Source organism: Cryptomeria japonica, chromosome 3 (assembly GCF_030272615.1).
Source record: "Cryptomeria japonica chromosome 3, Sugi_1.0, whole genome shotgun sequence".
Classification (NCBI taxonomy): Eukaryota; Viridiplantae; Streptophyta; class Pinopsida; order Cupressales; family Cupressaceae; genus Cryptomeria; species Cryptomeria japonica.
The window spans coordinates 527,282,427-527,308,955 of NC_081407.1; the positions used below are offsets into that span (position 1 = coordinate 527,282,427).

The 26,529-nt window shown below is 41.1% G+C and overlaps 1 protein-coding gene across 1 annotated transcript in view; it reads right to left on the reverse strand.

Annotated features, from left to right (window-relative positions):
• Positions 1 to 223: 223 nt before the first annotated feature.
• LOC131075073 (ubinuclein-1) overlaps positions 224 to 26,529 on the reverse strand; it is a 110,701-nt gene continuing 84,395 nt past the window's right edge. The window contains exons 7-9 of the mRNA XM_059217539.1: positions 777 to 876; positions 546 to 655; positions 224 to 349 (exon numbers count right to left, since the gene is read on the reverse strand). Coding sequence (XP_059073522.1) covers positions 224 to 349; positions 546 to 655; positions 777 to 876 — 336 coding nt within the window. The remainder of the gene's footprint in view (positions 350 to 545; positions 656 to 776; positions 877 to 26,529) is intronic.

Sequence of the window (26,529 nt, forward strand, 5' to 3'; positions counted from 1 at the left end):
AACTGTTTGATAAAATTCCAGTGTTTGAATAAAATACCAAGAGTGGCTAGCACAGGGGGTGCCATTACGTGCCTCAATTGCATGTTATGATTTATTTTTTAATGCCTTTATGGCATGAATATTTGGATATAGTAAATATTACTTTTCCTATAGAGACAAATTTGAAAAATATAAAATAAGGGCACCTAATTTATTTCAGAATATTGCATAAGTTGTTTCATAACTATAATTCAATGTTCACTGGAGTGAAAGTTATTTTGCTGACCTTCAATATCTTTAGCTGTATTGTATGGCCAACAATGTTCACAAGACGATCAATCAATAAATTTGATAATTTCCCTTGGTTCATCTGCTTTAAGAACCAAAAATTTCCATCAATCTTCCCAGCTATTTGTGCAGCTATCAATTGAATTTTCGAAACAAAATATTTTAAATTTAATTAAAATATAGCATGTGCCAGTACACAAAAATAAAATGTAGATGACAAAAGAAGAACCAATGTTAAATTCTCAATCGGTGGTTTAAAGGTATAGTGTCTTCCATACTGCTAATATTGCTACTTTAGCAAGCTTCTGTTTGACAAGTGTAGGCAACCGTCTTTTTGCTCCTTGTGATGACCAATCTTTCTCTTGAATGTTTATCATAGTTGGGTACACTGTTACAATTGACAATAAACAAGATTCATGTTGCTCGTCACATTACAGGTTGATAAGTTGAGGATGTAAATTGAGGATGCTGGATTGCACCTAACAAGATAAAAGAATTCATAGACTTACATTCTGCAACACTCTTTTCCAAATCTTGGAAAGATCTTTCCAGCATTGAATCTTTAGGCCTCCCTATACTGTCTTCCTTAGGAGCTGATGATAAGAGTTTCTATTAAAATGCAAAAGATAAGTATATAGATCAATGTAAAATCCCTTACAAAATTTCACCCCAAAATGCTCATTAATTTCAATGCTCAACTGATTGCATAGTTCTTAGAATGATAAATTCTTCTTATTCATCTTTATGCGTTCAAGTTAGCACAGGATTATAGTGCAATGACATTGCATATGATATTTGAAATATATCTCAATCTGTGCTGCTGATACAAAGATATCTGAATGTAAACGTATTGCAGAAAGTTAAAGGAAATAATAAGTTTTATGTCTGACCTTTTCCTTATTTAGAAACAAATCATTTGAGAAGATTCAATCGCAGAAATTATTAAGATATTGTTGATCTTGGAATGACAGGGTTGAAACACCATGAAATGCCAAATAATTCTGAGAGTGCAATCACCTCACAATATAAATGGTCTCAGATTGTTTACAGCAGATAGAAATGCCTGAGATACTTCCACAAACTTCAGGTCATGTTGCAGATTTATACATTCTAGATGAAAGGTGAGAATCGATGCACAAACGGCTTCAAGTTTCTGCCCTTCAAACTCTGCACTCAGATGTCCAGCTTAGTGGTTTCCAAGGCATGCTTTGATGGAGATTAGACCAAGAAGGAGAGCAGTATCTTATGCAGCTTCCCTCCCCAAATATTCACAGCAGCGCCTAGTATCCAAATGTCTCCTATAATGCTTACACTTGCCCTTTTTCACATGCGCTACCAGGTATGAAGGTTGCGGCCAAAAAAGGAGAGAATGGCACTCCCAATCGACCAAGTATTTAACATCCTCTTAGAGCAATCTTCACTAACACATGTGACTAGTAGCTAGCAACCAATAAGCACCTCCTTTAACAGCAAACAAATCATCAATAATAAACATGGCATCCATATCTGATGGCAATAATACTCTGAAATTTGTCTTTGCCGAAAGACTTCACAAATATTTGTAATTCTTAATCTTTGAAACTCAATTGAGAAATCTGGATGATTCCTCCTACAACTAGCTAGGGTAGAATCTTGCACTACTAAAACCATTCTACCATAGGGTTTTCATCCCAAGGTTTTAGCTCCTCAAGAAGCTCTTCAAATCCACATAGAAGAAAGTAAATCCAAGCATAGTAAAAATGAACTCCAAAATGTTCTTTTATCCAACCAATAGAACATTCTCAAAATCCTTTCCAATTTCCTGCTTAAAATAATTCATATAAGTTCCAAAAATAAAGTGATTTTATGATTTCCAATTTTAATATTTCACTTAAATCACTTTATAACACTTTATTAAATTAATTAAATAAAATTACCCTTGAAATGTACTTTGTCAGATAATATTAAATAATTAATTTAAACTATTCCCTTCTTGCCGACTTTAGCCTATGGGAGATAGGCTAAATAGTATCCTGGGCTACTCCTCAAAAGGGGACATTACAGTCCTCCCTTCCTAAAATTGCTAGCCCTCAAGCAATTGTAGATTACGATGTTGAAAATTTGATCACCTTCCCAAGTGGCATCCTCAATGGGCAAGTTTTTCCATCTAATGAGATGCTGCTTAATTACTCTTCTCCTCAACCTCCTCTTGACATGCAAAATTTCCTTAAAAGCCAATACCAATTTTCCCTCCTCGTCCAATGGTCGAAGCTCAGGTGACAATGTAATATGTTGTCTTAATGCCTTCTTGAGGCATTATACGTGGAACACATTATCAATCCTACTTTTCTCCAATAACTCAAGTTCATATGCTACTAGCCCACTCTTCGAATAATCTTATAAGGGCCATAGAAGCGAGGTTTCAACTTCTCTATACCACTCTTCTTCAAGGAAGACTACCTATAGGGCTGAAGATGCAAGAAAACCAAGTCCCCCATCTCAAAGCTTTGCTCAATTCTATGCTAGTCTGCAAATATTTTTTGTTGATTCTAGGCACTCTATATCTTTAAGTGTCTTAAGGATGTCCTAACTCTCTTGAATCCGATACTTTTGGGAGCCTTGCTATGTATGGAGCATGATATCCATACAAGGCTCTGAAAGGATTCATCCCAATCGACATGTGATAGGTGGTGTTGTAACAGTGCTCGCCCAAATGCAACCATCTAATCCAATCCTTCTATTAATATCCCTCCACCTTTTGTTCACAATCTTTGGTTGTCCATCAGTTTGTGGGTGGTAGTTGGTACTTGAGATCAGTTCTATGATGGCCAATCTAAATATCTCCTATCAAAGATACTCAAAAATTTGTTGTCCCAATCACTAATAATATTCTTCAACAATCCATAGAATTTGAACACCTCTCTACAAAACAAATCTACAACTTGTGGTGCTTTAAACTCTGATGAGATGGCAAAGAAGTGAGCAAATTTGGTCAATCGATCAAATAATACAAAGATACAATCCTTTCCCTACACCTTCGCTAGACTAGTGATAAAATCAATAAATAAACTCTCCCACTTCTCCTCTAGAATAAGCAATGATTGTAGCAATCGTACTAGGAAAGTGTGCTCTCACTTGTTCTATTGATAAGTCATGCATTCACAAACACACTGCAAGGCATCCTCTAGACCCTTCCATGAGAATCTCTCTCTGACCTGCCTGTATGTTTTTAAGTACCCTGGATGTCCTACAAGAGTTGTATCATGAATGGCTCTCAAAATATTTTCCTACATCTTAGATCAAGAATCAAGAATATTCAATCCGTGTGGTAGCTAACATCATCTATCATTTAAATATTTTCCTACATCTTAGATCAAGAATCAAGAATATTCTACCACCCACTTTTGTCATCTATCATTTAAATATTTTTGTTCCAAGAAGTATTTCAAGCTTTTATCGTTCATTCTAACAACAAATTTTCCACCTACCAAACATTGTATGGACTTTGCGAACACATTCATGATGGCAATCATCTCCTTGTCGTGGACTAAATAAAATATCTCCACATCTCAGAGCTTCTAGCTCTCATAGGCAATGGGGTGCCTATTCTGCATCAAAATTGCTCTAATCCCCTCACTTTAAGCATCATACTCCAAATCAAAGGGCCAAGAGAAATCTGGTAAAGTCAACAAGGGGCAAGTACTCATCACCTCCTCAAGTCTATCAAATACCTGCTAAACCTCATCCATCCACTTGAAAGCCCCATTTTTGGTGAGATCTATAAGAAGTGCACCAAGCTAAGAAAACCCCTTAACAAATCTCCTATAGTAACTACACAAGTCAAAGAATCCTCTCAATTTTGTAAATGTCCTCGGTGGTGGCCAATCTAGAATAGCCTAAATTTTCTCTGTGTACCTAAACACCATTGGCATTGATCATATGCCCCAATTAGAGAATCTTAGTCATTCCAAACACACACTTGGAAGCCTTAACATACAAGGATTGTGCCTCCATGATACCTAGAACCTCATCAAGATGTCTCAAATGTACCTCCCAAGTCTTGCTATATATGAGTATGTCATCAAAGAATACCAAAAAATTGTTTGTTAAAAATGTGGTTCATACACTATTGGAAGGTGGCAGGGGCATTAGTCAACCCAAAGGCATCACCAAGAACTCATAGTGTTTGTAGCGACACTTGATTGCTGTCTTATAAATGTGCTGCTCCCTCACTCTGATCTGATGATACCCTAATCAAAGATAAATCTCCGAGTACGCTACACCGTGACTCATCCAACAACTTGTCAATCCTAGAAATAGAGTACCTGTTGTTGATGGTCTTTTTACTTAAGACAGTAATCTATACAATCCTCGTGGTCTCATCCTTCTTCACCAAAACAACTAAAGAAGCGAAGGGATTTGAGATGGGTCTAATACAACTCATTATCCAATAACCCCTTTATGATTTTTCCTATCTCCTCGAATCTCTTCAAATGCCTATAAGGAGTGGTGATGGTAGACTTAGAATCCTCTAGCTCAATAACGTGCTCAAAACCCTTGTTTGAAGGTCTTCCTAAGGGAAAACACCAAAAACCAAACTATGCTTGTCCAACACAAACTTTATGTCCACATGATACTGATTAAAGCTAGTTGTAGGTGACTTGGATGAAATCAAACACTATGTTGTCCATGCGACATCCCCATGTCTAAAAATGCTCTCTATTCTCCTTGCAAAAACAATCCTGGGTGCACCATTGAACATTGCCCAAAGAACTACCTTATTCCCACCTACTTTGAACTTCAACTCCAAGGTCAAAAAATTCTGAGAATACTTCTCTAATAAGTGAAGACACTGAATGCCCAAGATAGCATTAATTTCCACCAAATCAATGACATAGAGTTCATCAGTGCCAACATAGTCACCCAAGGCAATACTTAGTTTTGGAACTCATTTAGTACAAGACATCAAGAAACCATCTGCCACAACTACATTCAAGCCGTCAAAGTGTTATTCTTTTGGTCCTTCTTAACCACCCATGCAAAATCTATAAAATTGTGAGTTGCCCACTATCCACTAAAACAGTCACATGTTGCCCCTATAGAACTCCATGAACTCTGAAAGAGTTAAATCTAGGTATACCAGAAAGTGTAGCAGTGGTCCCACCTTTCACACCCTTAGGTGAATGCTCATCTTTTGCCATATGCTCATCATCTGAATCACTATATTTGCTGCCTTGAAATCCTTCTACCTTTTCTTCTTCCTCACTATTAGATACTACCCCAATATAATGCAGCTTACCCTTTCAGTTCTTAAGGCTCCTTGCAGCTGAAACATAGCTTTTTTTCGTGCAACTCATTTTGAGCCTCATCATCCAAATATGTTTCTTCTTTTTCTTCTATTGGAAGGGTTTGGGCTGAAATTTGTTTCCAGGGGCTGAACTTTCCATGTTTCTAGCCCTCTTGATGGCATCTTGTAAGGAGTTAGAATCAAATGCCTTGATCCAACCACACAGTGTTTTTGATAGTCCCTTCATAAATAGCACAATCAATCTATGCTCTGACACATTTGTGACCATCACTGAAATTCTTTTGAATTCTGAAATGTAGGAATCTATTGAACTGACCTATTTCAGTTGTGCCAACTCTCTAAAATGTAATTCCAAAACCTTCCTGTCAAATCTATCTATCAATTTCTATGTGAAATCTGCATAGGAGGTTATGTTGTCATGTCCCAAAGTCACTAGCCCATGGTACTATTGTAATGTTCTCACACATCGCCCCATTACAAATGGGGACCCCCACTTTATTTCTTTTCAGCTTAGTGCTTTCAGTTTAGTTTTAGCTTGGCAGTAGTTTCTCGGTCATTAGCCTTTGCTTGTGAAAGGAGATTGATTCAGTCAGTTGAGAATAGTTGTCAAAATGCAAAGGTTGCCAATGTTGTCATAGGGAAAGGAAAGTTGTCAGTGTTACCAAATTACTAAATCTTGCTAAGATTGCTAAAGTTTGCAGAGACTTAGGGTTTCTTGTTTGGAATGGCTATGCAAGCTAGAAGGGGTAATTTTTCTTGTAGTTCCACCAAGAACTACGAGCATAGTCATAGGGTCATAAGTTTTACATTTACATCATGATCTATGATGTGTGCAAGATAATTTGATTGAACAAATGAGGCATTCGAAGCAAAAACCCATTATTGGTATAGGCAAGCGCATGATGTAATGATGGAATGCCTATTACATCATGTGTATGCGCTTGCCTACACCAATAATGAATTTCGAACGCCTATAAGATATGTAGTATGTGCCCATGAAACTGTGCATACACTCTATCCAAATGCTCTCTAGCACAAGATTTTATGCAATCACATCATCTAAATGCACTCCAACACTTTAAGTTGTGCACACATAGGTATCATGTGCGCCCAATCATTTCATATTGTGTGTGCCTACATTGCATATGCGCCTGGGTTTGTACAAAAGCACCATGAAATCCTGCCCTTCTTCTTTGTTGTGCAGCCTTACACCTCCAGTGCACTCTTCCTTTTGTGCATTGGGATGCCTTGAATCTGCTCAAAAAATCAGACCTTAATCAGGAAACATAAGACCTAGTGCGCATTAGGAACAGGCGGATTAGATCAGAAAACATGAAAAGTCAGAGGTAAAACTTCCCAAATCAGACCTGTAAAATAATCAGGAATCAAGTTAAAACCTACGGATCAGACCTGAAACATAAATCAATCCTTGACAGAATATCAAAATTCACTTAAACCTAGAGCCTATTAAATCAGACCCCAACTTGAAGCTCTAATAATCAGAGAAAAGCTAATAATTGATTGAATTTGAGGTGGCGTTGTTGAAGTAAGCGCTCAACACTTATTTGTAGGGCTCCAATCTAATTATTTCCCTCTATTAAGCCGACATTGTAAGTTAAAACTAATTTCTTAAATGCCAACATCAATTGTGCAAGCTTCTACAAGGGATGCGCTCTAATTATACATGTAAGGCCTTTAAATGCGCTCATGTCTTTGTGCATAAAGCCCTTTCAAACCCACTCAAGGGGGGTAAAAGGTCTAGGTCAGCCTTGTTGAGGAAAAGATACAATGTTTGATAAGGTAAAACAAAGCAAAGAACATACAGCTGACCTAATGTTTGTGCAAACATCAGCTTCAAATGCACTCCAAGATTAGTGCATGTGTTCTATTTAAACCCGCTCAGCCATGTTGGACACAAGATGTCATTGAGAGGGGGGTGAATCAGTGATTTCAAAATTCTTAACCCTTTTAGTCCTAAGAGTGATTACCGGTTAACAACCTAAGGACCATGTAAACCTACCGGTAAGATAAATCAAGACAACACAATGCAACCACACAAAGGCACACAAAGGCACATCACATAACACCGGTATATACGAGGAAAACCCAAAATGGGAAAAACCTCGATGAGAAATGCTATTGGACTCTACTGCTCCAATCCAGCCTCACAATCAAAACAATGCATTACAACTTTTAGGGCACCAACCCCTGATAGTTTATGGGTACCAACCCCTATTGTTTATGGGCACCAACCCAAAGGAGCTACAACCCCTGCACCGAGCACCAACTCACTGATCACAAAACATGATATCAAAAACAAAAGTAATAGCCTGGTTACAAATGAGTTTTGTAACCACTTATGAATAAACTCTCTACCGGTTCCCCTTCTCTTCAGCTTTAACGGTAGTACCTTTTGTCTTCCACTCAGCCTCCTCTCTGTCAGTTCACACTTTGCTTCATTCATTGTTGCCTCCTACTGTCTCTGCTGCTCACTTGTCGACTCAAGCCCTACTGGTTGTTCCTCTGACAGACTCTGCATTTGAATACTAGTTACTCTACTTACTGGCTTAGCCTTGCTCTGTTCTGTGCTTGCCAGATCTTCTCTACAATACACTCACAACCACCACACTCTGTGTTATCTTCTTGCTGGCTTGAACACTACTGGTTCACTTCTGCAGTTCTCTTTTGCTTCTGGTTGCTTTAACCTTACCGGTTAAGTTCACAGTCAAACCCTCTTACCGGTTTAACCACTAAGAGTGCCGATTTTTATTCCCCTTTTTGCTTTTGGCCTTTTAGCTTTGGATTTTCAGCTTACTAAGGCAAATTGCATGACTTGAGTCTTTTATTTTCAGCCTCTAAAGGATATTGGGTGACTTGAATTTCCCTTTATCATTTTCGTCATACTTAACTAGAATGTCGCGATTTTCCCTTTTCAGGCCATTAAAAGACTTCGCGTGAACTTGAGAGATTTTATTTTTGGGCACTTTAAGGCAGTGTTCCACGGGCGTTGGGGACGGGGGGACGCGGGGACGCGTTTCCGGGACAGGGGGACCAAGGGCCTAAGTTTGGGGACGGCGGGGGGACGGCGGCGGGGGGGGTGGCAGGGTGGTGGTGCTGATATAGTTATACATATACATATAGTACTTGAAAAACTAGTTTTGAAAAGATGTATGACAGTATTACAATGTAAGAATTATATTTCAAATGAGACTATAGGAAATTTGAAATACTAAATCTAAATACCAAGATTTCTAAGTTGTGTTGTTATATGGAGCCTAATCAGACTCGGAGGTTAGATTTTCCCTACTTCTATCGGCACGGTTTCCCCCTATATTTTTCAACGGGGGTTTGGGGGCAGCACCCCCAAGTTGGGGTCAAGGGGCATCGCCCCTTGCAGGGTCAAGGGGCAGCGCCCCTTGCGCGTTCCCTGTCGCGATATAGGGCGGGGTCGAGGGGCAGCGCCCCGCGAGGCCAAAAATACTTTTATTATTTTCTAAAGGCATCGGGTGTTATTTTTCTTTTGGCCCACGTCCAATTAGAGTTACCCCTTAACCCTCAAAAAACTTAAAAAGTCACTTTTTTTTTAAATTTTAATATTAAATATTGCATATATGTGGGGGCGACAGGAGACGTCTGGGCGTCTCCCCGTCCTTGGAGAGACGTTTGCACGTCTCTCGAAGGACGGGGAGACACCCAAACGTCTCCCAAGAAGATGTGGAGGCGTCTCCATGTCTCTCTGGGAGACGCCCAGACGTCTCCCAAGGAGACGCCCAGACGTCTCCCAAGGAGACGTCTCCACGTCTCCCCGTCTCCCTGGGAGACACGGGGGCGCGGGGACGTCTCTGTGTCCCGGCGGCGCTTGGGTGGCGGTGGCGGGACGGCGGGGGATGTCGTGTCCCCGTCCCCGAGACGTTTCTGATGGGGGGACGCGCCCAAAAGGGGGGGGGGGGACGCGTCCCGTGGAATGCTGCTTTAAGGCGAATTAACTTAATAAAGTCCGAATTTTATTCATTTCTTACCTAGACTTCTATCGGCAAAAATGGGAGGGCTTTTTGCGAACTATTTCCTTGGATGTACTCGGGATTTTTTGTCAAAAATCGGAATTAAGACTTTTGACCATCTTTTCTTGATTTTGACTTATTATTTCCTTGTTTGCCCTTTTTGGCTTGTTCGTCGATTTTGTGAATTTCGAAAGCCTTTTGATTTTCGGCCTGATCAATTGGTTTGAGAGCTCTCTTTGTTCATTTCGACGTTTTAAGCTGATTTCACCCTTTTCGGCCTAATAAGCCGTTTTGCGTGATGTAAGAGTTTTGTCATTTTTGGCCAAATGAAAAGAATGGCGCAATTTTGACTATTGGACAATTTGCGTGAAGTTTGAGGGCTTGGTTTTAATCGGGCTCTAAAAATGACCCTTCAAAACTTGGGATTGCAAGCGAATTTCATTCGATTTTGGATGAAAGCGCAAACTTTTTCTCTACACCCTCACTCTCACATTTTCAGGTTTATTGGAGATTTCGCGCGACTTATGGTTTTCTTCAGTTTCAGCCAAAATGGTGGTTTGGCGCGATTTTATTGAACCTCCTTTCTTTGCTTATGAAACTCGGGTTTTGGATGAAATGCAAACTTTACAAGTTGTAAATTTCGGGCTGTCTGAAGAGAATGCGCGACTTTTAACTCACATTTTGCCCAACATCGGCTTTGAGAGTGAAATCACAAGGCTTGATATAAACTCGGCCTTTTTGATTGATTTAAGCGAATTTATTTGGCCCTTTGGGTGTTTGCCAATTCGGCCTTTGGAAAAAAAGTATGAGAAATGCTTAAACGCCCTTTTCACTTTAACGGAATTCAGATACTTTAACAACATCGTGTGATTTTCTAAACACCCTCCCCAATATGAAATTCGGGCATTTGGGCCTCTTTGCGCGACTTTTGACTTTGTTCAAATACCCCTCTTTTATGGATTTCGGGCTTTAGGAGGCATTTGCAAAGTCGATATGGAGCGATAACAAAGGTTCCAAAAACACCGAGATTTTCCCTACCTCGCAAATTTTTGTAGGAAATCACACGACTTTAGTTTTGCTTACCCTTTTGACACAAAATGAATTCAGGTTCAATGGGGACTCTGAGCGAATTTCATTGGGTTTCTCTCTTCTATCGGGCAGATTAAACAAAATTGGGGGGTCCCATGCAACAGGGATGGGGTGTGCATAATGCACAACACATCCTCATCGCCTAGCCATAAAAAAACCTTTGAGACAATACCCTGAATAATGTCTTATTTTCATAGATATGAGCAAAAATGGGAATCTCAGAGTAGCTGAAATGGTACAACCAGCACTGGAAAATGTCTCCAAAAACTCTTGAAGCTCAAATAACACTCAAAAAAACCAAACTAAAATGCACTATGAAATACCTATAAGATATCTCCAACAAATACTAGCCACAATAGATCTTATGCTACCTTAGCTAGTCTTCTTCAAATTTCTAGAACCACATAGGGTTTATTGAGAGAGAAATATCAAATATAATGAACTCAACATACCAAATGAGCTCTCAATTCCCTTTTTTGTAAGCTTTTTAGGGAGCTTTCCAGAAACTCCCTTTTAAAATCACTTTATTAATTTATTAAGCCTTTTAACTCCAAAAAGTAATTTAATTTACTTTTAAATCATTTCTGGCATAGTCATTTTTAAGCGTTCCATCATTTTAAAATTTCCATTCTCTTTCCAATGAGCTATAACATTCAGGTGCTCGATAAATAAAATAAATTAAAAAGACACCCTTAGCAAAAATAATTAAATATAGCTCAATATTACACCCAATTAGTGGAAATGGTTGAAAAGCATCAGAATTGAAATCTGACTGCATAGAAGTGAAAAAAGATGATAAAAGATGATAAAAGGACGTAATTGGGTGACTTACTAAAAATAGACACTCTCTCCAAGAATCTTAAAGCCCAAACCAGAGACCAAAGATAATATCTGAAAGCATCATATGACTCCTCAAAACCATCTGAGCTCACAGGTAGCATCAAATTACCCCTCATCATGCTAACACAAACCCAAAGTCAGCAACAATTGCACTGCTAGAGTGTAATGTCCCCTTCCTTGTGATGTTGCATTCAGTGGTCCATTGGCCTATCCCGAAGACCCGTAGGCTATGTGGAAAGGTGAATTAAGGGTTCCCATGTTCCTTGGAGTTCCGACCAGACTTGTCAGGGGTGGAATGTGAATTTACTATTTTTAGTAAGTTAGGGTTTGGCTATCAGGATGGTACAAAATTGCTAAGCTCGCCAAGCTCTTTCTCTGGTTGCGAAGATAACGATTTTTGGAGCATTATTTCACGACTTACTAGTTTTAGTAAGTAGCAGTTTGGGGCAATCTATTTTTGGCAATCCTGGATTTGGTCCTATCCAAGCACAATTCAGTGATCCTCATTGCTCAACCTCATCTAGATTCCGTTAATAATCAGTACTGGAACTATAAGCAATTTAATTAAATATTATTCCTTATCCTAAGGTTATTATTTAATTATTTTATTACTTATTGATGCTATGGGAAATTGTGCAAAATATGATATTTTTCCTAAGTCATGCTTGGGCGATTTATTTGGAGATTAAAGGAGACTTCATTCTTTACATTTTAAAAAAAAGTTTATAATGCCAAAAATTAGGGCCCCTCTCCTTGGCGTGATTTTGACTTAGGAAAGTGGGCGCCACTTTGGGTCCACCATGAAATGAAATGCAATTGGAATGAGGCGAAATTGGGAGGCAGTTTCATTTGAATTTCAGATTGGAAAAGCTATATAAACAAAGGTTGGGCTCCTCATTTGGGCATCCAAAGAAAATATATCGTTATGCTGTCGGAATGACTCCAGACATTCTTCGAGGGTGAATACCTCCTAGATCCTTCCTTCCAGTTTCGAGTGTGAGACATCACTCCTAGTTGTGGTTCATAGTTGTGAGTTTTTTGATGATTTTTGGGTGTGTTGGTGAAGATTTGTGTGCTGCTGGTTTTCTGGTGTTGCTGGTGTGTGTCGACTGAAAGTGTATTTTGCTCGTAGCTGCCTGTGTGTTGAATGCATCATTCTGGGTGAGGGCTCGTTGGAAGCGTACCGGAGAGACGATAATTTTCCTATATTGGCGTGGCATTTGGAGAACTCTCCAATTTTTAGTTGCAAATCGAACTATTCAGCAAAAACGCCATTTCCAGAATTGCATTGGGATGCATGCATTGCTGTTGGCGCTCTTCAATTGCAGTTTCGATGTATTGTTTTGTTTGCTTATGTCATACGCTTCATTTGCTTCTGATTTGGCATGATTCTATGGGGTTTTGAGTGAGTTACAAGCAATTTAGTGGGTTTCGGGATGGCTGGTTCTGCATTTTCCTTGTATTTGATTTCAGAACAGCAAGTAGCATTATTGGTTAGAACGTGTTAGTGAATTCATAAGATATGTACTTCACTCTATCTCCTTTCACATTTCTATCATTGTAAGAATTGCTTCAGTAGTACTGACCAATTCATTCTATGTTGTATTTCCCACTGAACAAGTGGAAGAGGATGGCTTAGCCGCCTGTATGTTTGTAATTCAGTTTTGTCCTCCCACTGAGCAAGTGGTTGAGTGATATTGTCCTCCCGCTGAGATATGCGGTTGGGTGATAGTTTCATTTAAAAGTCCTCCCGCTAGATAAGCGGTAGAGTGATTTGGTTCTATTATGCTTTGTTACCTTGGCTGGTTTACCGCCAAGTTTGTGTTCTTCATCCCACTAAAAAGTGGAAGGGGCCGGCTTGCCGCCCAGTTTTGTAATTGCATTGTAATTTCCAGTGGATTAGAAAGCTAATGAACCCCTTGTCACCGTATGCTCTCACCTTCCCACATTGGGCTCTTGGTGATTAGAAAGTGGAAGGGTTACCTTTCAGTGGCATTGGAATTATATTTCCTAACTTTAACAAGTGCATTGTAATGTTGTTGTGGTTGAAATCTGATAAAAAATAAGAGGGAATTTTACAGTGGTATCAGAGCTAGTTTTTCCTGCCAGCTTGTGAAGTCAGGGTAAACAGAGTTCTCCATGAGTGACAGAGACGTCTGCTACTACAATAGAGAACAGAGATGCCAGCAGTATCAGATTCCTGCAGTGCCTCTTGAAGAGACTTTTACAGAAGTCTTGAGAAACAGAGATAAGGAAGTTGATTCAGTGGACTCAGCAGATTCAATGGGGGAAAGACTTTTTGGACAGAGTGAAACAGCTACGGCTGTAGAGAAAATCGAGAAGAAATTTGACACTATGATGGACATGATGTCCCAGATGATAGCCACCTTTAGGCAGAGTGCTGGAGGAGGGCATAATCAAGATCCAAATCAGAATATGAGTGGTAATAATGGCAATACTTCCAACAACTCCGGTGGTAATGGAGATGGCAGCAACAATGGCAGCCATGGTAATGGAATGCCTGTTGGATCAGTGACTAGGCCATTGCAACCTGTTTTCCCTCCAAGGGAAACATAGCCTCCTGAAGTGGAAGTTCCTGTAGCTGAGGAGATTCGGGCCAGCTTTGTGGAGTATGCAGCATTACCCCAAGAGATTCGAAATGCTATGTCTATTGACCAATACATTAATCAAAAGAAGAGAAGGGAAGGGAGATATGATAATCGTTACTCCACTCCCAGGGATTTTCAACAGGCCCTTGGGAAGGTCATGTTATCACTTGAACCTGCACCCCTGTTTGCTAAGCTATCAACTCAGCAGGCTTGTGACACATGGGAACCCTCCTAGGCCTGTGGGTTGCCTAAAAAATGGAGTGAACCTCCAGAGTAAGCTGGTTCTTTTCAGATTCTGCACCTAAACTAACAATTTCTTCAGGGAAAAGAGTAAGGAGGAGAAAATGTAAAACTAAAAATTGAATCTAAGGTGATTGCACCAGATGGTATTCTTTTTTGGAATCTATCTAAGCAAAAGACACACAGTACAACAATGATAATAAACTCTTTTTTACACTGACCAACAACTCATGACCCTTGCATCAATGTTTCATAAACAGGCTGGATAATCACAGTCCTAAGATGGAAAAAATCCTTTTTTACAACCTAAGACTATTAATCATTAAAACACAGCTTATGACCTGCAAGTAGTATATATGTTTCTGCATAAGGCATCAAAAGGAGATGTAAATTTTAAGGGGGGGCAAAAGCCAACCACCAAAGAACTGACTAACCCTGAAGATGCAGTAACAAAGAAAGATGAGAAGTAGAGCAGCAAACCAAGCTATTATCCTTGCCAAACAGGTATCACCAAGCTTTATAAATCCTGAAAATGTGTTACAAAGACATCCCTTCCTGCAGAGAGAACTAAAAAATTACAGTCTGCTCCAAGATGAATGAATCAGAACACTTACAAAGATGAAGGCTCCCAGTATATATGCCTTTTTCCAAAGTTATCAAGAAGACTCCACCTCCTCATTTTAGGTCGAGCAAACTCAAAAACCCTACTTTTTGGGCCTCAAAAATATCTCCAAAGGGATAAACCTGAGCCAAAAGGCTAAGTCATCCATTCTGCAAACATAAAACCTCATAAATGCAACATAAAAGCTCCTGAAATGTCTCTGACAGGCCTGCAAGCCCTCATAAATGCAAAAATATCCCTCCCTTTGCCCAAACAAAAATATCTAATAAAGTGATTTTTTCTTAAAAAAAAGATTTATTATTATTTGGTCAGACATTTGTTTGACTTTATTTTTATTTATATTTAAAAGTCTTAATAACATAAAAATAATAGAATCGTTTTATTTAAAGTGATAAAATAAATAAACCACTTTAATAACACAATTTTATTATTTTTATTTATTAAATAATAAAGTGTAATAAAAAATATATTTAATAAAAAGTGTTTGATTAACACTTTAATAAATAAAATTTTTTATTATATTTTATTATTTTTTAAATATAAAATAAAAATAATATCAAACCTATGTTTGATCAAAAAATAATAAATTTTTTAATAAAAAGAAAAAACTTTAAAAACATTTGTTTATATGCTTGAGGGCGTATTTTTGAGTTTCAAAAGTTAACATGCTAGGAAAATTGCAAGGGGACAAAGTGATAAAAAATCACTTAGGAAGCCAAAGATTTTACAAAATTTTTAAAGTGATTAAAATCACTTGGAGGCATATGCGAACCTCAACATGGCCTCCATGCATATTGCGTGGCATAGAAGAGAGGAGAAAGAAGGCGAAGGAAACATAGGCGATTTTTGTGAAGATATTTTAGGGAAACAATAACCCTAAAAGCTCATTTGACTCTTCACTTTTGTCTTTCGACAATTCTGGAAACGGCTCTGCATCCTTCTGGGCGCCGCTTAGGGTTTGAGCTGGGCGTGGAAGAAGAAAAATGTCGACTTGCTCTCTGTTCTGGGCGCATTTTTGAGCGCTGGGCCTCTGTTTCTCCTACGGCCGGCTCTTCTCTCTTCGTATTTGCTGGTTTCGGGCTCATTTTGTGGAGCCGCTGTGAAAATTGTTGCGTTTCTGGGTACTTTCTGGGTGTTCGAAGCTTGGCTTCCTTGCTTGCTGGGCGCTCCTTTCACCTTGCATCCGCTATGCTGCACAGGTCCGCCATTTTTTTATCGATTCTGGAAGAAAAATGCCTTTTTAAATTTGTAATATGTATGGCTTTCCTCTCTGTCTTTCTGAAAAATTTCATGGCACGAACTTGCTCGGCATTTGCTTGCATTTTCTGAGAAAATCCACTTATGTGATTTGTTGTTTTTTTTTTTTTTTTGAAAAACTTCGTTCCTTGGTACTGCAGGATTATTTTTCCCCTTTCTATCATAAATATTAGAAAAATAGTTCGAAATACTGTGTTTTTCCATCTTTCTGTTTGTCCTTGCAATAGTTTTGATGCTCAAACATTCTGTTTGTGTTATCTGAGATTATAGATATCACTGGAGATGTTTCCTGAACTGTCCCTTTGGATGCACCTGCATGCGGCACACTTGGAGTTACTTCCTCTATCCAATTATTAGCATTAACCTCCTCACTATCTCTACTATCGGAAACTACTACATATTGTGTTCCTATGTTGTCTGTCTCCATAGACTCATTTCCTGCACTTTGCAGGGCGATGTTACTTGTATTGCCAGCTTTAGTTACTTCCTGCAAATATTCAGGGTTCCCCAAAGTGTGTATCTCAGTATGGAAGGGATTTGGTTGATCTGCTCGTGAACTTCTGTCTTATTAATTTTGAAAAACTCCTAGTACCAAAGCCGCCTTCTTCTAGCCCACCTTCATTGGCAATTTCATTCTGGCCAGCAGAACGAAGTCCTTGTTTATTTCGAACCTCTTGTTTGATTTTTTGGTTTTTTTCCTGAGACTCCTTCGACATTTATTCTCTTTGAAGTGGCTGCTACCTCATGATTATGCAAAGGCGAGGGACTTTTGTTGCCAAGCAAAAAAAATTAGAATGGCAGTCATACCTTTCCGTAGTGTCCTCAAGAGCTTAAACACTCCTTTCTTCTTTGTTGAAGGTTCTTCATCTAGTGCTGCACCAAGATATGTCTGTAACTGAAAATCACATGCTTCAAGCTTGATTCAAGCCTCCATCCTCTTGGCTGTCATGTTCATAGGTGCGCCATTGATTTTTGTTTTGCCAAAGTGTGTACCACACCCAAAACCATTCTCCTCCAGGTTGTCAACTGAAGTACTGTTGTCAATGATTGAAAAATCTGAATTTTCTGAATTTTCTGAATTTAGGGCAGCATCATGCACCACTATCAGTTGATGGCCCAGAAGGAGTATAAACAATCTTTTCATCTTTGATCATAGTTTGAGCTTTCATTGTAACTTCTTCACTAAGAAGCTGCTCTTCAACAAAGGCTGGTCCAAAAGAAGTATCTAACTGAAAATGGTTGCAAACTAAATCCTCTTCTCTTTGAAGATCCTCCATCCCGTCTACTATTTTCTTATTTTCCTCTTCCTCAGGTGTGGCTGCAAGAGATGATTCATCTTCTTTTCTTCTTAATGTATTAAAATATATCTCATCAAGCTAGAGGCAATGATCTCTATCCAAAGTAGGTGTATATAATTTAATTTCATCACAACCAAAGCTTCATTGAATACTTGTAAAAATGCAAGAGATAGTTCTCCTTCAAGGCTTTTGTGTCCTCCTAGAGTCTTCCAAAAATAAGCTGCCAGCATCTTATGAGTGTCACCAACGTGAGCCAGGACAACAATAATCATGTCTTTGTTTACCCTCATTTGACCTTCCAAGTGATGTGATTCTTGAAAACTAACATCTTCAAACAAATGTTCTGACTTGCCTTCAGCATCATGCCATTTAAAAACAGCTTCCTTCGTAACTTGTCTTCCACAAAACTCACGTTTTGAAGGTAGGTCAACATCATATTCAATCAAGGGAATATCGCCACAACAAAGAGTAGGATCATTTACCTCAAGCTCTTTTTCAACTGCTGATGCAAAATCAGACTGTGAGAAGTCTGAATTTTCATCTTTAACTTCATACTTATCAATCCATTCTTGAGTGGTCCTCAATGCAAGGCTCATGTGATGGCAAAGGACTACTGGTCACTTTCAGAAAATTAGAATCATGTGCATGCTTCTTCAAAGTGTCTTCGTTGTACTTAATTGCATCTTTTTCCAGAGTAGGTTGTATCCCCATAAGTGCTGGTCTATGAGGTGTCCAGCTGGAAGATACACTTTTTCTTAGCTGCCTTAGTTTGTCATAAAACTGATACATACCTGCATCTCCTTAGCTGTTATTTTATTTGCCTCCAACCAACCCCACAATGGTGAAGTACCCATGACAAACCAATTTCATTATCAAATTGTAGGACCTTCCTATTAGGCAATCTCCTAGTTTCTAAAATCAGCTCTCTTAGACAATATTGGTCATCTGATCTTAACAAGTATTTCTTAGTGTAATCATGTGTATGAAACAAGGAAAATCAATCTCACTGTAGACTATCATACCTCGCATGTAGCTGGAATCTGATAATTGGTTTGATTCTTGATTGTCCACACCCACATAAGGCTGAAGTGAACTTGTGAGCAGGGCTTCATCCTCCTTGGGGCTTCCACGTGTTTGGCTGAGAGTCCAAACTTCGAGGCTAGTTGACCGATTCTCATCTTTTCCTTGAACTATAGTAGGCTGCAAGTCACAAGCAAGTGATTCCTCTTTCTTTTTGTGGCTTGTTTTCCGGAGTTTTACCACCCTTGCAATGAATTTCTTGAGGTTTGGAATGTCTCCTGAGAGTAGGATTTGACCACTGCCTTCTAGGATTAGACTGCTGAAATTTCTACTCCACATCCTGGTGTGGCCCAGGTGACTGATCTCCTATCAATCTGACTTTATCTTTAAACAATGGCTGCCATTGTTTTGCAACTAGTACCACAATCTGAATATTTTCTGACTTTAACTCCACCCCCTGTTTTGACAAAATCATCAGTATAGAATACCCCTGCTAATTTCAAATCAGGATAAAGACTGTTAATTTCAAATGGAATAATGACTAGAATTTGAACGTCTTCTCCCCTTTATCACCAGCCCTGACATGATTTGATTGTATTAAACCTTGATTTTCCTCACATGAGCTGGGCTCAACCCTTGTGGGAGCCGCATTCGTCTCCACTCATCTTAGTGAATTTCATAAACAGCAAGCTGTCATTTTTCCTTTCCTGCACATGAAACAAACCTGTTAGCAAAAATGCATATTCATGGTGACTTTCCTTTGATCTGATTTTGCCTTTTGGAGATTCCTTTGTGATGCGAGCTATATGCATCTGATGTACGTAGGGATCATATATATATATGCGTGCATTAGTACATATGTCAGAAATGCAGCCAGCTATTGCTTAGAACAAAATGTTCTAACACATTGTTTGTTTCAACTTTTTGCAGATATCAGAAGGAAAACATCAACGGACCAGGGTGGAGCAGCAAGACAAAGGCTACGACGAGCGTCTCTCAACTGTTCCAGTCATTCAGGCAATGACTGGTTCCACTTCTGACATGCCTTATTTTTTCTTGTGTACTTGCATACATATATGTATATTTCCTTTCTGCATTGGATGTACGTAGCTAGTCCCACGGCTCCTTGTGTGGGACGCAATTTTGAATATGAATAAAATACTTTTCTTTTGCAATGAAATGTTTTTCTTTGTTGTTACAGAATGAAAGTACTTAGAAACATCATCTTTAAAACACCAAAATAGAGAAAAAGTATACACTAGCTTCTTTTGTTCATGCTAGCATTTCTCAACCTATTTTTCAGCCAGGAGCGAAAAATAGGTAACAGGTCACTCTAGCACACTTTGATGGAAGCAGTGTGAGCACGGCTAGAGCTTGGGTGCAGAAGTTGGACAACTACTTGTCCTTGAGACCCATGCCCGAAGAAGAGGCCATCAAGTTCGCCACCTTGCACCTAGATGAAGCTGCTCATGAATGGTGGTACCATGGGTTGATCGCCCTTGGTCACAACTTGATCCATACCTATGTTGAATTCACCACCAAGTTGATAGAAAGATTTGATACCAACGATCCGAAGGTGAAGTTTAGAGAGCTAGCACAACTCAAACAGCAGGGTTCTGTGGACACCTTCATAACTGAATTTCAGAATCTTTCAGTTATGGTTAGTAGTATCTCGGAGAAAAGACTGGTGGTCATGTTCACTAAAGGACTTGAAGAACCATTGAGAGGTTGGGTAAAAGCCTTTGACCCGCCCACCTTGGCTGATGCAATCAAGAAGGCTAGAAGCATGGAGTTGGCTGCCCCTAAGTCTAAATTTCGGTCAAAACCTTTCCCATTTCGTAAAGACAAGAAGAAATTTTCTAATCAGCCTAAGAAGTTCCCTCCCCGGATGGATGATGACCTCCGTCAAGAACTTCGAAGGAAGAATTTGTGTTACTCATGCAAGGAACCTTGGGTTCTGGGTCATAGATGCCATGGAAAGGGTAATGCTCGGCAAATGGAAGCATATTCAACTGATGGATCAGATTCTGAAAATTCAGACCAGCAGCTTGATTCGGAGGAAAGTGAGTATGAAGAGGCTCTAGAAGGGCCTGAAAGTGATCAAGATGATAAGGGTATAGTTGCCCAACTCTCTAGCTTCCACAAGAATGATTCATTCAAAGTTTGAGGAGCATTGGGAGAGCACCGACTTGTTGCTCTAATTGATACAGGAGCAATTCACAACTTCATTGATGCTAGGATTGTTGCCAAGAGAGGTCTTATCACTAATGATGTTGAAGACTTCAAGGTCATGGTGGCTGATGGATCAACAATTTGTTGTAAACGGATGGTGTCGAACATGTCAATGAAGCTTGGTAATTATGAAGTCAAGGATGACTTCTATGTTGTCAATATTGGAGGGACCGATGATGTGGTCCTAGGCATTCAGTGGCTGCGATCTCTTGGTGAGATCACTCTTAACTTGCAAACCATGGAGTTAAAGTTCATGACTGAAGGGAAGAAGGTGGTTTTGCGAGGAATGTCTAGTGGGGGTCCTCGGATTGTATCCTTGAAGAGGATGGAGAGGCTGATCCGTCATAACCAAGTAGGGTGGGCAGCAGAATGTGTGTTAATGCCATCAAACCCATTAGAAGACAAGGGCAGCTACACTACTGATATTCAAACTCTAATCACAGACAAGAGCAAGGTCTTTGGAAATCCGCCACTTAGAAGATCTCCTGAGTATATGGTCATGCCATCCCACTCATCTGAAGAAAGGAGAAGCTATCCTGAAGACATTCAAGCTTTGATTTCAAAGAGGAGCACGGTGTTTGAGACTCCACCCCCAGGTAGGCCGCCTGAGCGCGATACTGAACACATCATTGAGTTGGAAGAGGGTACTAAGCCTATCATGATTACTCCTTACTGTTACCCAAAGAAGCAGAAGGATGAGATTGAGAAAGCCATTAAGGAGCTCCTAGACATGGGTTACATTAGGCCAAGCAAGAGCCCCTTTGCTTCGGCTGTTGTATTGGTGAAGAGGAAGGATGGGACCATGCGTATGTGCGTGGATTACTGAGCCTTAAATCAGAAAACCATCAAGAATCGGTACCCCGTTCCGAGCATTGATGAGCTGCATGGTGCTGTGTACTACTCCAAGATAGATCTCAGATCGGGCTACCATCAAATCAGAATGAGGGCTTCTGATGTGGAGAAGACTGCTTTCAGATGCCACTTTGGGCATTTCGAATTTCTAGTCATGCCTTTTGGTTTGACTAATGCTCCAACCACATTTCAGTCCTGCATGAACAGAATCTTTCAGAAGCAGTTGAGGAAGTTTGTGCTCATATTCTTCGATGACATTCTCATCTTCAGTAAGTCTTGGAAGGAGCACTTGCAACACTTAGATGAAATTCTTAGCATTCTAGAGTCTGAATCATTGTTTGCCAAAGAATCTAAGTGTGAGTTTGGAATGAGGGAGTTGCTCTACTTGGGGCACATCATCAATGCAAAGGGTGTGAAGGTGGATCCCGAAAAGATTAGAGCTATCCTTGATTGGCCACCACCTGAGAATATAACTCATTTAAAAGGATTCTTGGGTCTATGCGGTTTTTACAGAAGGTTTGTGAAGGGTTATTCTCGATTGGCTGCCCCCCTCACAGATCTCACTAAGAAAGGAGCCTTTGAGTGGTCTGCAAAGGCACAAACAGTGTTTGATCAGTTTAAGGAAATCATGAGCTCATGCCCAGTTTTGGCCTTACCAGATTTCACCAAGCCTTCTGAACTGCAATGTCATGCGTCAGGGGAAGGTGTTGGTGCAGTTCTTATGCAAGACAAGCACCCTATTGTCTTTGAAAGTAGAAAGCTGAGAGGGCCTGAAAGGCTATATTCAATCTATGACAAGGAGATGCTTGCCATAATGCATGCCCTTGCAAAATTCAGGCAGTATCTGGTGGGAAGTAGGTTCGTTGTTAAGACTGATCATAACAGTCTTAAGCATTTCATGCACCAGAAAGATTTGAATGAAAGGCAGCAGAAGTGGGTTAGTAAGCTTCAGGCGTATGATTTCGACATTGAGTATGTGAAAGGGAAGAACAACATAGTGGCAGATGCCCTTTCACGGAGACCCCATCTAAGCTCTATATGTGAGCTTACTGCTGATGGGAGGGACCTATTGCTTACTGATTATGCCAAAAATCAGTTTGCAACCAGCATTGTTGAAGGCACTTTTCATGATGAAAAGTACAGTTTGGTTGATGGATTGATTTTGTATAAGGGAAGGATCCTTCTTCTACCTGAATCGATGTTGAAGGAGAAGGTCTTGCAAACTTTTCATGACATTCCCCTTGCTGGACACCAAGGTTTTTTCAAGACTTACAAGCAGATCCGAGAGAGATTCTCTTGGAAAGGGTTGAAGAGAGATGTCTTGAAGTACGTTAGGGAATGCCATACTTGTCAGAAGAATAAAGATGAACACACAGCACCCGCTGGTTTATTGCAACCATTGCCAATTCCCAGTCAAAAATGGGAAAGTGTCTCTATGGATTTCATTACTGGGTTGCCAAAGGCTAGTGGGAAGGATTGTATCTATGTGGTGGTGGATAGATTGACAAAATTTGCTCATTTTTTGGCCATCACTAGCTCATTTACAGCAGCTCGAGTTGTTGATTTGTTCTTCCGTGAGGTGTTTAGGCTACATGGGCTGCCTAAAAATTGTTGGTCATAAACTGGGCTTGTGCTACTTGTTAAGCTACGTTGGTTAAGTATGTTAGTGTTGTCGAGGGTAGTTGTCTGTTGCACGACGGTTCCCCACGGGTGGTAACCGCAACCCTCGACCATGTCTTTATATATGCTCTTGTACTTGTTGTTGGATACACGGAGGGAGAATGATTATTGTACTAGACATTTTGGCATTAATGAAAGCATTGCTCTGAGTTTCTAGTTACTATTCTATCCTATGGTTATCATCTGACTATTGATATGCAATATTAATAACACACCCCACGGGGCAAACACCTGGCACCGTTGCCTAGACATACTCGGGAAAGGAAGGAGCAGATGGCGTACGGACACGATGGGCCTAACCGTCGATGAGATTAACCCAGAGGCCGACAACGCACAAACGGAACTCTACGATGGAGAGGACACTGCAACGAGGGAATTCTCAATTCTGCTTCAGGTGGCCATCGAGACCTACGTCCGAAGAGAGGCCACGGAGGCTGAAGTCCCAACAAGTGCCGTGTGGACCGCACTGGAAGTTAGCCCCGCAGTGAATCTATTGATGAGCCACCTCCCCCGGTTGCTTGCACAGGCATCACTGGCACAGCGAACCCGCCTAGAGGAGATTGCCTGTGAGGAGCGACGCCAACAGGTTCTCCGACAGTACAAAGAAAACAATTGTCGCTGAGAAGCGGAGCATGATGGCAAGAGGCGAAGGGGAAACTTGAACCTTGAGCCTCAGGGGTAGAATAAAGAACACTCCTACATTATGTACGAGAATTAATGCCCAACTTATTAAATAAGGATAGAAATAAGAAGGCACAAAGGGAGGAGTGGGAGGCCGCACAGAGAGCCCTGATTCTGGAACAACAAGTAGAACGTAGACGAAGGCTGAGGCAACTTGCCGAAGGACGACCTGCTGAAGGGTTGCCCGAAGGGAACCAAGGAGGTGTTACGGAGGGTGCAGGAGCAGAAGCCGAAGGAGATTTCTACGTGTCGCCAGAACACCGTATGGTGTGAAGCTACGAAGAATTTTTGGAGGAAACAAGGCTACGAAGAGATCTGGTCGAAGAGACCCGGGATCAGTTCAGGAATTTATCCCTTACACCGCGCACAGAGGAACACCGAAGGGAGCGAACAACGGACGAGGGTGAGAACGGAGGAGAGGGCAACCATACGACCGTAGGTGCGGAGGAGGTATAGGCGCACGGCAGACAGGACCCCCTCTTGGGACCCATCACACCAAGCACGCAGGTACAAAACACCGTACCCCCAGTCACTCAAATAGGAAACACCATCGGCGCGGGTGGGAGTGGTGCAGGTGCACGACAGAAACAACCACCTCTAGAGACATGACCCCCATCAATGGCCAATAGGCAGAAGCTGCCGAAGTTCACCAGCAATGGGAAGGAGGATCCCGTAAGGCACTGCAGAACCTGCGAAACCATATGGACGGCCAATGGTGTCACGGACCAGGACAAATGGACGAGGCAATTTCCAGCGACATTACGAGGAGTTGCCATCGACTCGTACTCAGATATTGATAAAACTACAGTGGCCACATGGGACACGCTGCGGAAAGCCTTCGAGAAGGAGTTCCGCCTACTCCAAGATGATAATGAAATAGTGGCAGAGATATAGAGTATGAAACAAGGACAAAAGGAATCAGTTCGTGCCTATGGAAGGCACCTGAAGGAACTGTTGGGGAAAATAGAGAGTCAACCAGCGGATGGGTTGAAAAAGAGATGGTTTGTGGAGGGACTGAAACACTCCATCCGGAAGAAGATGAAAATTGTTCCACCAACCCCATACGAAGATGCATATAATAGAGCGATGGATCTCGAGAGCGAGACCAAGACATCCAAGAAGAAAAAGAAGGATAGCTCGTCCGAAGATGATGACTTTTTTGAGGGAAGCAGCAGCGATGGCGAGTCCAGCAAAAAGGTGCAAGCCCTCCGAAAGGACATGCTGACGATGATGAAAGAGCTGAAGGTTATGAAGGGAGGTCCGAGCAAGACCGACGAAGGGGAGCTTTGGTGCACGGAATGTAAGACGAACGGCCACACGAAAGGCTCCTGCCCAAAGAAGGCCTATTGTGATATATGTCAGTTGATGGGGCATCCCACCAGGGAATGCCCCTACAACATGAAAACACAAAACCAGCAAGTATTGCTTACGCAGGAACAACCAACTACATCGGGCGGTACCGGCAGCTCCCAAGCGAACAACAATGCAACATCGGGAGGCTACCGAGATAACCGGTGGGGAGGACGAAACAACAATAACAACAATAACAATACAAGGAGCCGGATCCAATGCGACTCCAAAGGCCACCCGATGATACAATGCAGAGCATGCAGCCAGTGGGGGCACTTCGCCCAAGACTGCCTGAAGGGAGAGGCCACACAATATTTGTGCAAATGGTGGGGATCGAGAGACCACGAAGACGCCACATGCCCGAAGTCTGGCGTCAACTTGCTCAATATCGAGGAAACCAAAGAAGAGGAAGTACTGGTCGTAACCCGCGCCCAAGCCAGACAAGCAACGTGCCCAGACCCGGAGACGGAGAAGCGAAGGGTACAGGAAGCACGAGAAAAAATTGAGAAAGAGATACGAGAGAGGGTGAAGGCAAAGGGTACGGCGGGTACTTCCAGCCGACTGGAGGTGGAGGAGGCTATACTAAATCAAATTTTAAAACTGGAAGTGCCTGTGAAGGTACACGACCTCCTCCAAACGATGCCTTAATTACGAACGGCGTTGCCGCATAATCTCTCCCAACCACGCACCAATACCAACCACCGCACGGATGTTCCTGGGGGGTCTGCAATAGACCCCATGCTGCTGGCAGTTAACACTGGAAGGAACCCGGCCATTGTGGAGATGGGTATCCTTGGCACCATTCTAACCGATACCATCGTCGATGGTGGATCAGGAGTGAATGTTCTTCCAGAAGAAACCTAGCGGAAGCTGGGGAAGCCGACACTGTGGCCATCTACATTCAATCTATTGGGAGCAGATCAGCATGGAATCAAACCCATCGGGACATTGATGGGCTAGCAAGTTACCATCGGGGCGCAACCCTTCATACTGGACTTCGTGGTAATCCCACTAAAGAAAAAAGGGTATGATGCGATCTTAGGGAGAGGGTGGCTAGTGGCAGCCAAGGCCACCCACAACTGGAAGAAGAACACTCTGTCTATGGAGAATGGAGGAAGGAAGTTTATCATAGACCTTGGGATGCAATTGGTTAGTGAGGAACTGGCATCATCTTCGGAATCGGAGGGTGAAGGAGAAGGCAACC